Source organism: Triturus cristatus, chromosome 5_1 (genome assembly GCF_964204655.1).
Source record: "Triturus cristatus chromosome 5_1, aTriCri1.1, whole genome shotgun sequence".
NCBI classification, from domain to species: domain Eukaryota; kingdom Metazoa; phylum Chordata; class Amphibia; order Caudata; family Salamandridae; genus Triturus; species Triturus cristatus.
This window is the reverse complement of record NC_140587.1, coordinates 364,583,895-364,601,730: the sequence shown is the minus strand read 5'-3', so window position 1 is coordinate 364,601,730 and position 17,836 is coordinate 364,583,895. Positions and strand designations below refer to the sequence as shown.

The 17,836-nt window shown below is 45.1% G+C and overlaps 1 protein-coding gene across 2 annotated transcripts in view; it reads left to right on the top strand.

Annotated features, from left to right (window-relative positions):
• LOC146830894 (fibrocystin-L-like) overlaps positions 1-17,836 on the top strand; it is a 1,907,335-nt gene that overhangs the window by 471,222 nt on the left and 1,418,277 nt on the right. For both annotated transcript variants that reach the window (XM_085605084.1, XM_085605082.1), the window contains exon 15: positions 16,586-16,695. In XM_085605084.1, coding sequence (XP_085461210.1) covers positions 16,586-16,695 — 110 coding nt within the window. The remainder of the gene's footprint in view (positions 1-16,585; positions 16,696-17,836) is intronic.

Genomic DNA, 17,836 nt, shown 5'->3' with positions numbered 1-17,836 from the left:
TACATTTTGTGAGTGGGCTTGGTTATTCAATAAAGATATCCTTAAAAAAATGTTGCTTGAAAAATGCAGATCACACGTCCACTTTAAAATGTAGACTGCATATGCACCTTTTTAGGTGCAGCTTTAATTGAATTGCATTGCCTGGGTCATTCAGCACAGGATATTTTTTAGTAACAAACACTGGCGAAGCCAATTGTGCTTGGCTCAAAAAGGCCGTCATGAGGCGTGCCGTGCACACACATGACAGGTAATTTCGCAGTGCATTTACTAATAAAAAAAAACTCCTTTGCAAGGTGGCTCCTGACATGGTGGTCAGCAAGTAAGAAAACAAAAACGAAGTGTGCATAGGAGGAATAAAAGAAAACTACCGGTCACAGTGGCAATGGGATTCCTTGCTATCATAACAAAGAAGAAAATATTGAAAACAGGAAGTAGGATGGGGAGCAGGAGTTGGGAGGAGAGCAAAAAGAGGGTTTGCAGGGAACACAGGAACAAGTGCCCCCAGTGAGCATGGAAATACATGCACTTCCATGAAGATGTTAAAAACGTCGCAAAGTGAACAGTGGAGGTATACAACTTATCCAATCAGAACACCTTGAGATTTAAATGGTCCTGGCTGGGATAAAGACAATTATGGAGAAGAAAGCCATCAAACCAAAAGCAGACACTTTAGAGACAACAGAGGGATCCAATCATTCACAGGGAGCTGACGCAAAGCCCACTCTATACACTAGGTATTGGGAATAATATGTCTGCCAAAAGACAGCTAAACTGTCTGTAGCTGAGATCTAAAATAGAAAGAGCGCTCTAGGAAAGCTGAAGTGAGACAATAGACAAGAAGCAAAACCATGTATTGCATTTCAGAACATTTAATTTCCCTTCAAATATTTAAAATACACATACATTTGCATATGATAGCAGACATGCATTTTGGAGCAGTTTTCCCGGCTGGTAAAAAATAGGCACAACGTTTTTAGTTCCTGCTACAGGCACCTTGAGATGTTTTTCAAAGTTCCTTTGTTTCCAATAATTTATCATATAATAGGAGTGGCTATTTTGTCTATGTCTGCTTTCTGCATGTGACTGGTTGATTTTCCTCACTACTTGTTTGCCCAGCCGAGCATCATTTTGGTCTCACTGTCTTTTGGCAGTGTGAGGTATATCCTTCCACTACTGATATCTTTTAGCTCTGACTGAGAGTGCATAGATTTTTTTGTTAATTTTACCTACTTTTTATAGGCTTGCTTCTGATGCCTAATGTGTAATACCTTTTCAAGTTGGATGGTGAAAGCATCCGCAAATCTACCTAACCTTTTGAGGATAAAACACATTTTTGAAAGTATTTGAATGCTCCTCTACGATGACTGTATTTTTGCATGGCAACATAGCTTATTGTCATCTTACTAGCTGTTATTATTATGAAGTTGTTACTGGTTGCCACTTCCAGATGTTATGTACGCAAGTTATTTTTATGTTGTTAAGCAGCACAATCACTTTGATCGGGTGATATCATTTACAGGTCTTCATACTGTATTATTAGCATTAATATATTTCAATTACTCTATGGCAGTACACTGATGGTACTGGTATGAGTGTTATCTTGGCTATGGCCTGTTCCTTTTTTAAACTGTAGTTTGATTAGCGGATGGCTAAACATTGGTATTTATGCTGGGTGCCTTAGCCTGCCCCTTGTCCACCGATTTCTTTTAGAGTGGGAAGTGGCTTTTCTCTCATCCTACTAGGGCACAACATTCCACTTACCTTTTATGGAGCAGCTGTACTTATACTTGGTGTCGAACATGCCAGCTTTTCCTTGGCTGTTTGTTGTTTAAAGTGTGTGATGTTTATTTTTGCTACTGTCTGGTGCTGCTGTGTTTTTTAATGTGATTAAATCATGGAAATAAAAAGAAAATGGCTTGGCTTCAGCCATCTCAAGCTTTTGGCATGACTTCAAGTCTGTACAACACAATACACACCATACAACACACCATAAATGTTGGTCACCCCTTTTTAGCCGGTGGCTTGTTTGGATTAGCCACTTTCAGGCATTGGCTGAATGGCTTCTCTATCTAATTTTGGCTCAGCCCACTGCATTTTGTGGATGATTACACTGTTGCCTGTAGATTTGCCCCCTGTGACATGAGCACAATATAGACTTGTAAATAGGGAATGTGCATACATTAGCAGCAGGAAACAATGACACAGATGTGAAATGTTCATTGCTTTCAGCTGCAGACACAGAAGAGTGTATTGCCTAAAATGGTGTCTGTTCCCTGGCAGGACAGGGAGTGCTGTTAGCCTTTTTGAATGAAGAATAGTTTTTCTTTGTTTTACTCACAACTGGCAGCAGTCTGAGAAAAGTAAGAATAGCCACTGCATTCACATCGTTTATACAAAAACTTTAACGACAGGTACACAGTGAATAAAACGTCTGCTAACATTATGTTGGCAAAAAAATAAACACATTTTTCAAATACTGTTCATTCAGATAGCTGGTTGTCTACAAATGTAATGTCTTGTTCTTTCTTGATGCATGAGTGTATGTATGTATATGGTATTCTAGAATGTATGACGTTACATCACGGTCTTTACACCGCGATAAGTCTACAACACAGTAATTACAACGCAAGTTGTTACAACGACTTGCGCTGGAGGGCGCTGGACTTTGGAATAGTATGATTTACTATTTCAACTCCAGCCTACGTAACAGTAGGGAAGGTGTTGGAATAAATATTATTCCTTAGTGTGTAGCGCCATCCAGCACAAGTCGTTGTAACGACTTGCGTTGTAATGGTCACATTGTAAACATATTGCAGTGTAAAGACCGCGTTGTAACAGATGTTTCCCGGTATTCTATAGTGCAAGCATAGCTAAAAGGCACAGAGTGGTAGGAGAGGAAGCTGGTTTCTGGATTGTTAATGATTGTTATGTAGTATCCTTTAAAGAGGTGTGTCTGCACCTCTTTCCTAAACTAGAGCTGCACTGAGGTGGTCCTGATGGACACATGGTTGTTTCAGATCTTGAGTGCATAGATGGAAAAGACTTGCTGATCTATTTTTACCTTGTTTACATTTCTTAGTCTGCAGCCTGATGTTGTCCTCACTGTGGGTGAGCCAAGAGCCATCTGAGATGAGAGCTTGTGTTAAAGATAAGCTAGGGTGCTGGTCATGATGGCTATGTAAATGATGCAGCTGGTTTTGATGGTGTGTGCTGACAAGGGGAGCCAAAGGAATTTCATTAAGATGCGGGTAATGTGATCATATTTCTTCAACCGTTGGATGAGATGTGCTGCAGTGTGAAGGATCCCCTTAAGTGGTGCCAATGTAGAGTCTGGGCACCAGAGAGTAGGATGTTACCACTGTCCACATGTAAGATTACGTGGGATTGAAAACCGTTCTGAAATCACCTTTTGGAAGAAATTGTTTCACTTTCTTTAAAAGAGAACTGGTTTCAGATAGAGTTTGTGTAGTTTGGTAATGTGTTAGTTGACGTGAAGTTGTTGTCCAGGGTAAATCCAAATGCCTTGGAATTCAGTGAAAGTTGATGTTCAAAGCTGTCAATGTGCATGTCATTGAAATGAAAGGAAAATGACATTTATAAAGCGCATGGCTACCCGGAGGCCTCCCAGCGCTAGGCATGACCAGTACTCAGTAACACAGACATCAGGGGAACAAGAACGTTTTCAGTTGTTTACGAGAGGTGTGGTGGCTAGGTTCCCTACGGATGAGGAGTGGAAGTGCATTCCAGAGCTTAGCAGCGTTGGGGGAGAAGCATCAGCCACCACTTCTAGACCTCTTGATCCTTGGGGTTTCAATTAAGTGAAGCTCATCCGAGCGAAGTTTCCTCCTCGCTTTGTAGGGGCGGATCATGGCCAAAATTAAATGTGGGCCTTTCCCTTGCAAGGATTTATGGACAATGCAAAGGACTTTAAAGCTAATTCTTTTCCTCACTGGCAACCAGTGGAGGGAGGAGAGAGCCGGTTTGGCTGAGAGACGCTTTGGCATACCCAACAATAGTCTCGCCGCGCAGTTTTGGACAGTTTGTAGTTTACTGATTACTACAATCGGGGCTCCTAGATAAAATGCATTTCCATAGTCTAGCCTTGAGAGTATCAGAGATTGGACTAGGATTTTTTTGGGCTTGAGGGGGGAGAAGGGGAAGCACCTTTCTAGCTGTTCTAAGCAGGCCGAAGCATGCCGCAACCGTCTTCCTGGCTTGCGTCTTGAATGTCAGGTTTTGGTCTAGCCAGATACCCAGATTCTTTATTTCGGGTTTGGGGACTGGGGCTGGGCCCATGCATGCTGGCCACATGGTCCCAAGGGTCGCATATAGGGGATTGCCAATGATCATGATCTCCGTCTTTTCCCCATTGAGCTTCAGGTGGGACGCCCCCATCCACTTAGTGACTTCAGATAGGCAGGTATTCAGGAACTCCGGATGTTGTGTCACTTGGGTGTCATCTGCATAGGTGACCATGTGGATCCCAAAAGGGGCCACAACTGCTGCTAAAGGGGCCATTTATACATTGAAAAGGGTTGGGGTTAACTATCAGCCCTGAGGAACTCCACACAACAAAGGCATGGGTTTGGAGCTCACACTTCCTTCAAAGATCTGGAAGGAGCGTCCTTCCAGAAAGGAACGCAGCCATTTCAGTGCTTTTGAGACTACTCCTATGTTCCTGAGATGGTGAATCAGATCGAGATGATTCACCGTATCGAAAGCTGCACTCAGGTCAAGGAGTAGGATGGTTGCCGACCCTCCTGAATCCAGAATCTTCCTGTTCTCCTCCACCACCCCCAGTAGGGCAGTTTTTGTGCTTTGGCAGGGTTGTAATCCTGTCTGGGAGGGGTGAAGCAAGTCAGAGGACTCCAGGAAGTTCGAGAGAGTGTGGTTCACATATTTTTCGGCAATTTTAGCGATTCCCGGGAGAAGGGAAATAGGGCGGTAGTTGGCCAGGTCCGCCGGATCCAGGTGTGGCTTCTTCAGGTGTGTTTTTACCATTGCCCCTTCCAATTGGGTGGAACTACTCCTGAGGCCAGTGAGGCATTGATTACGTCTGCGACAGTGGGGGCAACTATGGATGCTACTTTACTCAGAACGTTCAGAGGTGCGGGATCATTAGGTGAGCCGCTTTTAACTGAGGACATCAGTGTTAGGAGCGTTTTCAGTGGGAGAGGGGGAATGGACTCCAGCCGGTGTCTGGGAAGGGGGGAAAATTGGGCAGGGTGCTCGTTTACAGGCACGTATTCATCAGCAATAGGGGGCAGCAATTTACGAATATTTGAATTTTCAAGGTGAAGAACTCTGCCTGTTTATCACAGCGTTGGCCTGAAGGATCAGTGACAGTTTGAGGGAACGGGTTTTTGAGGAGCTTATTGATGATACGGAATGTCTCTCTGGGGGAGTTAGCAGCTTGCAGAATTTTTGCCTCATAGAAAGAAGCCTGCGCCTTTTTATTGAAAAAAGTTGATACTGTTCTGGCTTGGTTGGGTAGAGCTGCAGGTAGGCGCTAAACCCTCTTCCGCTCCCAGTTGACTCAGCTGGGAACCTTGGGTTTAAATTCGACACACACCTCTCTTGCAAAGCCCAGATTTGCCAAGTCTCATCATCTTGCTTCTGGAAACTAAAAGTCTAACAGAGATTTTTGCATCTCATGCCCATGGACTGCAGAAAGACCGTGGTCCATGCACTGGCCACATCACAGTTAGACTATGCTAACAGCATCTATATAGGTCTCCCAACTTATTTGATTCGTAGACTACAAATCATCCAAAACACTGCGGCTAGACTTATCAGGAATGTGCCACTTCAAAGAAGAATCGAGTTCAAGGTGCTGTCCTTGGCTTTTAGAGCCTGGTTTACCTTGGACAAAGACTCCAGAAATATCGCCACATCAGGGACTTGAGATCGAACCATCAAGAACTACTTAGGACTCCCCGCTTTTCTAAAGCCAGTCTGGGCGGCTGTGCTTTCTCAGTGAGAACTGCGTCTCTTTGGAATTCTATGCCTGTACACCTTCGTAAGGCAGATACAGACCCAGCATTCAGAAAGGCCCTGAAGACCTGGCTTTTTAGCCACTCTTAAAGGCCCCCTTTCTCACTGCTGTGTGCGCTCCTAGTGCCAAGACACCTCCGTTGGAGGTAGCTGTGCACTGAATAAATGTCCATTGATTGATTGATTTATTGAACATCCTTGTCTGGATGGTGTACAAGCGGTGTTTGACGCATTAGATATCTGAAGCAGAGGAAACATTCAGGTAGAGTTGTTTATCATCAGCATATAGGTGAATCTTGATCTTAGAAGAGTTCCAAGTGGCTTCATGGAATGGTTGAAGGTGACACAGGACAGTCTGGAACACTAGGAGAGACCACAGGTGATGTATCTTTTGGAACTTGGAGGTGCACCTATGAACAAAATGGTATCAGCGGAAGGGTAAGAGAAGAACCAGTGAAGGATATTGCCTGTGAAACTCACTTGAGAGACCATGGTGTGTATGAGAGTGGGATGGTCAACTGTGTTGAAGGCAGCAGAGAGGTCCACCAATATCAGGAGGCAGAGTTCATCTTCATCTGTGGTCAAGAGGGCATTGTCTGTGATGGGTTAGGCTGCAGTCTCCATGCTGGGGCATGATTAAAAGCCAGACTAGTAATCGTACAGCTGTTTAGTTAAAATATGACCTTGGATTTGAACATATACTGCTTTTCAAGGATCTTGCAATTGAAAGATATGTGAATAATGGGCCAGCAGTCAACGAGTATAGTAGGATCTAGTATAGGTTTATTTATGATTGGGAGGATCTGGCCTGTCTTGAGAGCTTCTGGCTGGAATCCTGGAGTGAGGGAGGCATTATCAATGGTATTTTGTTGTCCAAATAGTAAACTAAGGCTTACTAAACAAAAATTGATCTCTTCCAAGATGCTGATGTTTAAATGCATAAAGAGGTCTTGTGAGCAAGCTGAAAAGCCTCTATGGGATGTTGACCTCTCACCTTCATCCATATAGCCATTCATCAGCATAGCATTGGAAATCCCACTCCCTCTGACATCACAATCTGGTGGTGCGAGAACGGAGGAGACATAAGAGAATCCAGTCGTTACTGCAATTAAAGTGCAGGAAAGTGTAGGTGAGGTGAATATACAGTCAGGGGGGAGCAGGCATCTTCTTCCCAGTGTGTTTGACTGTGCTTGTCATGTCAGGAAACTAACATTTAAGACTGTTTAAACCATGCATGATCACAGCACGAGGCCTTATGTTTTACTGTGCATTTAAAATAAACAAGGACACAGCACACAGCACAATTTCTAAGTATGGTAGCCCTGAAACAGGGTAACTTAGCGGGCTTGTTACCTGCTGTTGTATTCCTGAAAGGTGGTGCAAAATCTACAGGATGGTAAATGTTAGGATTTTATTTACTTTACCACCATCCCACTCTTTATAACGTTGTTGCAGCCAGCATCTGCTAATGAAGTATATCTCATGCCCATGTTAATGAGTATGCCAAATCACAAGAAATGCATGTCAGAAACAGAGATTATCTGCTGTGACTTAAATTGTTTATATTGATTAATTTAGAATTGTCATCTTTCCTTGCTACAAAATGCTAATTATACTATGAGGTTTGCAGTGAATGTGATCTGGAACACCCTTGTAAGTGAAGATAGTAATAATCCTTAGAGAAAGGCTATGGCATGTATCAAGATTACGATATGTAGGAAAGGAGACATATATTATTGTCCCGCCACCCCTATTGCCAATGTTATGTGACCAAACATTTCGTCCTGTGCGAATTTCGCTTTTGCTATTCTGTTTGTTGACTTTGGGGCACATGCATCAAAGGTTTTTGCGAGCGCAAACGGTGCGATTCGCAAAAATCGGCCGTTTGCGCCCGCAAAAAGACCTTTTGCGATGCATGAAGGGTCATGGCACTCGCAATTTGTGAATTCGCAAATATTTGCGAGTTATCAAATTGCGATTGCATCTAAGGAATCGCAAATAGAGATTCCTTAAACGCAATGCATTTAGGTAAAAAAAATAGCGATTTCGCTAATACGGGGTGCAAATTATCATGAAGTTGAACTTCATGGTAATTTGCAAAAACCTTGGAAAATGCACTAAAGTGCATTTTTCAAAGTTCCATTTTACACACACACATCCCCTTGGGGCATGTGTGTGTGCAAGATGAACCCATATGCAGATTTCAGGGGTGCAACAGGGTGTCCTTTTGACACCCTGGCACCCTTGAAATTCCCTTCTCAATTTGCGATTCTCTAATTGAGAATCGCAAATTGAGAATGTCTTCCCTTTCATTCCTATGGGCCTCTAGGCACATAGGAAAGAATGGGGAGGTATTCCTTAATTGCGACTCGCAATTTGCGAGTAGCAATTAAGGAATGTTTAGAAATCGCTATTTTTTAAGCAATTGCTACATGCATGGGCTTTTGTGATTCCTTATTAGCGAATCCTTATTTTTCGCTAATAAAGAATCGCAAAAGGCATTTTTGATGCATGTGCAAGAATGTTCCTAAAGATTAAAATGGAAGAACATACTTGATTAGATAGTATTCATGTGACTGTGCAATTTAACTTTTGTTATGTTTGCTTACATAGGTTAAAGTGCAACGGTATTTTACCAATTCATTCCAGGCATTTTCATATTGCCTTTTCAAGGCATGATTGATGTTATGAAACTAGCAATGCCAAACCTTAAAATATGAAATTTGTCTCCCTAATAACTGAAACGTGCCTGATTGTTTGATTGTTTGATATAATATTCATTTTTCTTTGATAACCCCCTTGCCTTACTACACCCACTACCTCTTTCCTGTTCAAGCACAAACATTATGGATAATACGTTTCATGCTAAGTCAGTTTCAGGAGTGGTACCCCCAGAATCCAAAACTGTCACAATACTCCCACCAGTTCAGGGGTTACAACCTGCAACTGGTCTCCCAACCCATTGTCAGCACCCTTGGGTTGAACCTGGGTCAGGGGCGAGTCTGCCCTCCCCCTGGACCCCCTTCTAGAGTTCTGCACCGTCCCACCCAGAGTGCTACATCTAGAAGACAAAACACTAGGGACACTGCTAGCAGTTGCATCTCCCTCCAGGTCAGATGCGAGAACCTGAACCTTGACCCCTAACCCACGGACCACACCCTGCTGCTGAGTATGTGCCTGGCAAGCCAGGACTTCTTGGGGAGTACACCTACCCCCCAAGGGTAACACATTGTTCGTGTGTTGCGTGAGAGTCTGCCTGGCACTGATCTCTCACCTCCTGCCCATCTGACAGTGCACAAAGACCCCCACAGACCAGAAGTGGTGTCACCAGGGTCATTCCTGGGGGGCTCTGTAGGAGAGTAGGGTCTGCTATCCTATGGTCACCCCAAATTTTTGCTTTTTGCTTCACTGGTTTTTGACATATTGAGGCTGTGGGCCTGCTAATCAGACCCCCAGCCTGCTGTTCTCTCTACTAAACTGACACTATGCACCCTAGGTGCATAACCAATTGGAATTGGATCACCCTCTGAGCCCCTGTACCAGTGTACTCTAGGTACCCAGGGCATTGGTGTATCTAAGGCCTACCAGGGGCTGAAGCATGTATTATGCCACCCCTGGCCTGGCCTAAAAATTTGACACAACTGGCTGATCACTCAGCTGGGGTAAGTTGGTGTAACCACCTCTTACTTAGGTGTAGTATACCTATACCTAACCTTAAATGGAACACATGTTAACCTATAAGTCACTCCTACGGCAGGCCTTAACAATCCTGAAGGCAGAGTGCTTGGTTCAATGTGAGATGGTGCTCTGGCATGAGCTGAGCCTGTCTGCAGTGGTCGGAACAACTTCCTTCTACCGTTTCCAGATATCGTCATACCATATACTCTTAAGTGCATTATGAACCTCGCGGCTAAATGCTATCTTTGGTTTGGCTTTATCAAAACATGTCGAGTAAGGTGTCATATGAATTGGAATACTAACCCCTCGCCAGTTCTGGCGACGGGGTTAGCATTCCACCCTTCTAGAGGGACACGACATGTACAGTACCTGAAACCCGGGTAAAATCAGACATAGCCTCAGCTCCACAAAATGGATGCTGCCACCACAGACACAAGTCTGCCCTCCTGCTGCTGGGAGTCCTTCCAGCTTGGGAGACGTGAACAAAGGGTTTCCTGCCAGGGGAGGTGCGTGCACCACCCCAGACAGGATTTTGTGTATTGGTCAGGTAGGGCTTGAATGGAATCAGACATGCCTGAGGCTCACAAGGAGCCTCAGTGCATATGCCAGTTCAAACCGGTCCTGGGGCACACCAGCCCCGGACCTGGGGCGAGCTGGACAAAGGATTGGGGTGTAACCACCCCCCTTCCTGGTCCCACCCTTAGGGAGGGACCTAGCAGGTAGTCCGGCCCCTAGAATCCGCTTAAAGGTAGGAGCTGTGTCCTAAGACTTCAGACATCCTGGAATCAACTTACTACAAAGAAGAAGACGGGAACTTCGACGCTCTGCTGCACAGAGGACAGAAGGAAATCTCCCCTATGGTCAGGGAGTGACCATCTTGCTAACGCAAGCACCAACCAGCTACTCGACGTCTGCTTTGCCGCCGCCTCCTGCCGGAGCCCGAGCCCAGAGACCGACAAGACCTGGACCTCCAGACCTCTCACCGCCCAATCCACAGTCCCTGAAAAGAAGGAACCCATGGAGGCACCGAGACACGTGGAGCCAGCCATCTTGAAAGACCCACGACAAGCTGCAAGCGCGACAACAGAGGCTCCCTCCAAGTTGTGCTTTGGGTCCTGAGAAGCCCAACATCCGAGCAGCATCTGCACCAAAGGTGAGCCCTCCAGCATCTCCACGATCTGCGTGGGGCCCCTCTGCACTTTGCATCTCGACGCGCCTGCCCGGTCCCTGGCCCGTTGGCTAGTGGCCATTTTGGTGACGAACCTTGAAATCTACGATGCTGGTCTGGTTGCTCCAGACTGGCCCCAGCTGCTCTCCAAAGGAGCAGCCCCTCTGACCTTGCTGGTCAGAACCACAAGCTTTCTTCATTCTTCACGACTTCTGCTTTTGCCAAGGCTTGTTTGCTTCCTTCGAGTCGCCAACACCGCCGACAGCGAGAGCCTGCGTGGGACAGCTCGTGAACCGACTCCTGGACATCGTCGACCTTCAGGGACCACGTGGCTGCGGAGACAAGCTACACCTCATCACCTGTTTGCACCCGACATCGCCTGGTACCTACCTGGTGCCATGCCTGTCACTGGCTAGTGACTGTGAACACTGTCCCCTCTGCTTTCAGGTCTTCTACAACTCCGATCCACTCTTGGATCCACCGCATCTCTTCTGGACCGGCCGCCTGCAGCATCTTTGTCATCAGGCTCCATTGAATTGATAGACGAAACCCGACGCACTTCGAGACCTATGCACCCGCTTCCTGTGGGTGAGGTAAAGCTGGCACTCCGGTGCCCAAGTGTAGAGAAAAATCTCTAGTGTCTGTGTTTTAAGTCTTAAGTTCGTAGTCCATCCAGAAGACCCTTCTAGCAGTAACTTTTGAACTTTTACGCACCCATTGAAAACCTATGGGAGCACGCGTGTAACTTTCCTCACTGCACACGCGACCCGTGGACCTCCTGGTCACTAACTGAAGTTAGCTCCTGGTAGGCCCAGAGATTCTAGAGGCCCTAGGCCTTTTCCCTTTCCTGTTCGTGGTACTGATACCACTATTTTAGTATATGGTTTGAGTGGCCACCAGGGCCCATCCATATAAAGTGCAACTTCTGTATATTGTAATACTTTCGTGTTTAACGATTTGTGCTCCTGTGCTCGTAAAGAGTCTAGGGGATACTTTGAGTAATAAATACATATATATTTTGAATATATATCTGTGTGGTGTCCTTTCATTGGTATAAAAGGGGGTTACATATGGTAAAACAGCCTGCTTAACACGCTTTAACGAGTTTAGCCTCAAAGACTGCTTAGCCTACGCTACCACTAGGGCAGCTAGTCCGAAAAGGTTGACTTACAACCACACCATAAGGGTTGCTTGGCATGGTACAAGGTGGTCACTTTAACTAGTGAACATCATATACCAGGCCAACTTCTCATAGGCTCTAACCTCAGAGCTGGCCCCTGACCCACTGGTTTTCCCACTGGGGACTGCCTCCCCCTCTTGCTCCTCCATCTGGCCTCCCGCACCGTCCCCTCAGGGGTGGTGCTGCCAGAAACCAGAACTGATAAGACGCTTGTGACAGCCACCCACCTAAGTTCTCCTGACACTATTGGATTACCCTCAGCGGGAGGCCTCCCGGTCGAGACTAGGCTGTCCCTCCTGATGCTCACTCATGGAACCAACCAGGCTCTGGGACTGGGTTTTGGGCAACCTGGGCCTTGGTACACCCCCACCCCTTCTCCCACAGAAGTACATGGGATCCTCAACCCTTCCCACTACACTGGGACCTATCTGGGACACTGCAACCCCCCAAACCTCCCTTGGTTGGGGAAAACTTGAGCTACTTACTTTAGCATCACTCCCAAATGCCTTTCCAGACCTGATGGCACTCACCCAGAGGTCTGCCTCCTTTGCAAGTTTCCTGGGGTCAGAGAACTTACACTCCAACAGGTGCTGGCGTAACCCTGGAAAACAACGACAGAACATGTGCTCTCTGACTATCAGATTGAACAATCTTCAAAATTGTTTGCTGTGCTACCCTTCACTCAACAGTCCAGTGCTTTGCAACAATCCTCTACATACTCTCCCACAGGACTAATGAGACAGTTTCCTACTGCCCCTGGACCTCAACCTATACTCTTTAGGGGTGATGCCCTCCTCCTCTGAGCTAGGTACCATGCTCTTGGTTCAGTGAATGGACGTTTCTACACTGGACACAATATTGTTGCCAACACAGGACTCTACCTACAGCGCTGGTGAGTCCAGAACATTTAAACTGCGCTCATGGTATAAACTTTCTGCAAGAACTAGTTTCTCTTTGGCGAAGGCCCTCTCTACCGCCGCCATCCTCTTCTGAACCAAGGCTTTCTCAACCCCAGGCTTTCTCTCCTTCTCAGCCAGCTGTACTAGCTCTTTGGCATGCTCCAATTTGAGCCTTTCCAGCACCAGCTGGTGCTCCCTTTCCTCCTGCCAGTCCCCCTGCTCCTCCGGGGACAGACCTAGGGAGGAACCACTTCTCCTGGCACTAGACCCAGTAAGGAACCCCCTCTCCATGGGGTTTTCACTCCCTACTTGCGTCCCTCCCTGGTAATTGTATACCTCCTGCTCAGTGTTTTCAGGGCCACTGACCTCTAGGGGTGCTGATTTGGAACCCACTCACTCAGAGTCCTCACTAATCCTGGGGTCCTCCTCAGGGCCTCCCTTAGAACCACAACTCCCCTGGTTCTCTGTTTTGGCTGCTTTCAAAATAGTACAGGGTCCAGTGAGGGGCCAGCCCCATCCACCAGTAGTCCCCTATACCTTCTCCCTAGTGTACTTGCACAGGTCACAGAGTTGTACGATTGACTTCATTTTGGAAAGGTACAAAAACAAAAGTACAACAAGAGTCCCAAGTGCAAAAAAAAATGAGACAGGAGTACACAATAAAACAAATGACCAATGTGAGAGAACAGGAGAAAAACATATAATTGTCTAAGTGCAGAGTTTGAAGTGTAAAAATGAGTCACTGTGGTACTGCGCAAACGCAAGTCCTATCCTCACCGCTGAATACCAATGTTAGAAATGTGGTTTCTGTTTGGCTAGGGTATGTACCTAAGCCAGGCAGAACCCACCACACTAGTCAGAGTTAGGGAGTTACACACCCAAGATAACCCCTGCTCACACCCTTGGTAATTTGGCACGAGCAGTCAGGCTTATCCCAGAGGCAATGTGCAATGCGTTTGTGCAACACACACACCAGTGACATAATAAATACACTACAAAAGGGACACCATACAGTAGTATATAAAAGTACGTATCTGTATTGCATATAAACATAAACCAAAACCACATAAACTATAAATCCCTTTGCCTACTAGGCAATTGTCATAACAGCAGAGTTAGTGCAATACGATCAAGACTTATATGTTGCACATGTCATCACAAAAATCATCACTGTACATATTATGCAGATCCTGAAATAGGACTCATTATCCTGTCACTGCAAGGCATATAACGACAAATATCATAACATCAGGGAATAAAATGCAACATACTGTAAAGTAAAGACACGTCAATCGCCATATTTCGCCATAACCACACAGTCCAACCAATATTCCCGGATGCAGTACACCTGCACTCGTATAATGTGCTATAGGGTATTGGTGGTACGATGAACCCTTTGGAGATAAATGCTGGCATAAACTGCAGGCCGCAGAATACAGTAATTGCTGGGAAATCCTTAAGCCATGAAGCAGGGGCCTCCTTTGAGGTTTTGCCCCATATCACAACAATCCAGCAAATACACCAAGGTATGTATCTGGATGGGGGCATATACACACTGCCACCCTCAGTGGGGAGACCTTGCTAGGTCCCGGAATTCAAATGAATAGCTGTGGCTGCCCACCAACTCCTAGCACCGCCATTGCCCCAAGGGCTCTTCTACCCTCCTCTGATGAAAACAAAAATGCTGGTGGCCAACTGGAGGATCACGATCAGGCCCTCAGGGCTGGGAAGACAGGTCACCCATGTGTCAGCTTTGAGCTGCAGCACTGTTTGAAGTCTTCCTCAGCGGCAGGTCCGGGAGTAACATGGAGCAAAGTCTCAGTCTCTCTAGTCTCTCATTGGTGGATTCTCCTCCAGTGACTGGGCCCCTCCTACAGGGGAAGCCTGACTCCGGAACTGGAAGGTCCTACTGTGTAGCTACCACCTATGCCCTCGCACCTGTAGTGGCTCTCTCTCATGCTGGAGAGGGCAGGGGAAGAACTGAAATCCAGGGTCAGCAGAGAGGCGCTCTACACCCTGGGTAGGCACCTCGCTCAGAACAAGGGGAACAACGCCCACCAAGTGCTAATCCTCGGTCAGAAAGGGGAGGCAAATAATAAAGTGCTCTCACTGCATTAGAATTCTACAAGGAGTGCAGCGCTCACCATGTGCTGGCCATCACAACAAGGCGCTAGGATAGGAGTACTACAACACAGCTCCTATGGCAATCCACACTGCTGCCGGACTTGCAGACAAGAGTACCACAGGAGAGGTGTTCTGAGCCAACATGCCCTTGGAGAACACTGTGGCACACAAGCATAAATGTAGGTAGCAGGAGAGCACACAGATGTCATTATAAGTGAAAAGGCAGTCCTTTTTAATAGGTCAGCACAGCAAAGGAAAATTCAAGTGGTGGTTTCTCCTGACAGCCCAGCAGTTCCTCTGGTGCAGCCTGTAGAACCAGAAGCATCTGGCTACATGTCCCACGCAGTGTCTAAAATCATGGGGTCAGAGCCCCTGCACTTGTACTCTAAATGTCTTTGATGTTGAGGTAGCTTCAAACAAATGGTAATAAGTGCACAACACCCCCATTCAATCCCAGCCCTGGCTCCAGACACACTACAGGGGGGTGGAAACAGCACTGTTAGAGGACAGGCACAGCCCTATTCAGGTGCCAGTGACAACTCCTCTCACCACTCTTGCTCAGGAGCGACCCATCAGGAAATGCAAGGCACACCTAGGCTCCATTTGTGTGACTGTCTACAGTGAATGCATAAGCAGCCCTTGTCAGACCAAACTAGACGTTGATTGGAGTCAGGATGCAAAGCACAAAGAATTATAAGCACATAGAAATGCCAACTGTCTAAGAGTAGCATTTCTAAAACAGCAATGAAAAATCCACCTACACCAATAAGCAGGATTTATCACCACTATTCCAAACATGCCAAAAATGGCAATTCTATTCCTTCCAGATCAGAAATTATCACTGAAACACATATCAGGCAATTCCCAATGCAAACCTGTGAGAGAAGCAGTACTCACAGCAGTGAAAAACCAAATAGGCTGTTTGGCACTACCAGGAATTGCAACACAACTACTGGCACACTTCCTACCTTTTACCTACACATCACCCTGCTCTTAGGGCTTCCTAGGGCCCAGTTAGGGTTGACCTATATGTAGTAAAAGGGGAGTTTCAGGCTTTAGAAGTAAATTTACATGCCAAATCAATATGGCAGTAAACGGTGCACGTAAGCCCTGCAGTGGCAGGCTTGAGACCGGTTTGAAAGGCTACTTCTGTGGGTGGAGAAAGCAGCGCTGCAGGCCCACTTATAGCATTTACTTTACAGGACCTGGGTATATGGGATACCACTGTACAAGGCACTTACATGTAAATTAAATATGCAGGTGCAAGCCAATCATACCAAGTTTAAAGGAGAGAGTGCATGCACTTTAGCACTGATCAGCAGTGGTAAAGTGCCCAGAGTCCTGAAGCAAACAGTAACAGGTCAGAAAAAATACAGGGGGAAGGCAAAACGTTTGGGGATAACCCTGCAAAAAGAACCAGGTCCAACACCAGTTATTATTGTTTGCTTCATTTTGCACTGTAAATATATTAGGAACAGAGGTATTGATGATTTTACTTAAATATATGCCAACAGTATTTTGCGTTTTTTTTTTTGTTGAAAGGTCAGGATTGCCACTAGAGAATGCTATGGGTACTGGTACTGGTACTGGTACTGGTGCTGGTACGGGCATGAGACACGGACTCAGGTTTTTCTACTTCAGAAAGGAAAAGAGTAAGTTGTGTTTTATTTTTTTTATTGTATTTATTTCCAGCCATTTTTACTGATGAGCAGCATCCCTTCACTTTGCAATAGGAAGACAATGTAAAAGAGAAATCGTTTCAGACATTGTATATCTAAATTATAAATGCATGCATGTTGGATTTTACCTTGTTAAGTCTGAATATTTAAAGCACAAAAAAGGACTGTATAGTGTATGTTTGAAATCATTACAAAAGCTTTGGTTGAGAGTTACGTTGCATAGAAAAGTCGATGACACCACAAATTTATGAAATTGCAATTGATCATTTCTGTACAACATTGTTAGCATTAATATCCTGAAATTTAATTAGCAAAGGTATTGTTTTTAATTGAGGAGTTGTTACATAAAAAGAAACTGAAACGTAACTTTATAATTCTTTCACAGAAAATTATTTTGTTGAAAAGCTATGTGAAATGTCTCTTTTGAGATTTCTTTTCCTCACTATAAATTGAGTTTTTGGTTGATTTATATCCCTAAAATTATTTTCTGCACTAAAACCTCCAAATCAACAAATATGTTGGAAAAATGACTGAAAAGAGGGAGATTGTAACTTGGGAAATTGAGAAAATTATTTGAAATTTCACAATTTCTTAAATTTTAAATAAATGAATTTTGGTGACATATGTCAGAAGAATTAAATAGTGAACACCCATAATTAATGCAGAAACCTTACAACAGAATTAACATTTTCAATAGACTATACATTAAGGGGATGGTATAGAATTTGGCATACAGGTTACTGCAACACAAACGTGATAGATATCCCCCGCCATATTACAAGTGCATTATAGCCTTTGGCACTTGTAATACAGTGGACGGGATATCTGCCACATTTGTGACTGAGTAACCTGTCAGCTAAAGTCTCAATCAGACCCTAAGTTTTCAAAAACCTACAAACCATAAAAATGTGCATTTTAAGTTGTTTCTCAACCCTCAATATTCCACTGCCCCTCTCATTACCTGAAACACATGACGCTTTCCATGATATCGGTGACATTACATAAGACATCATATGAAGCACTATATGTTTCCTCCTCTCTGTTTCATCGTTTCTATATAACCAAGAGTTGTAAAGTCTTTGTGTGAACATTCAGGCTGCCATCTTTAGAGAAT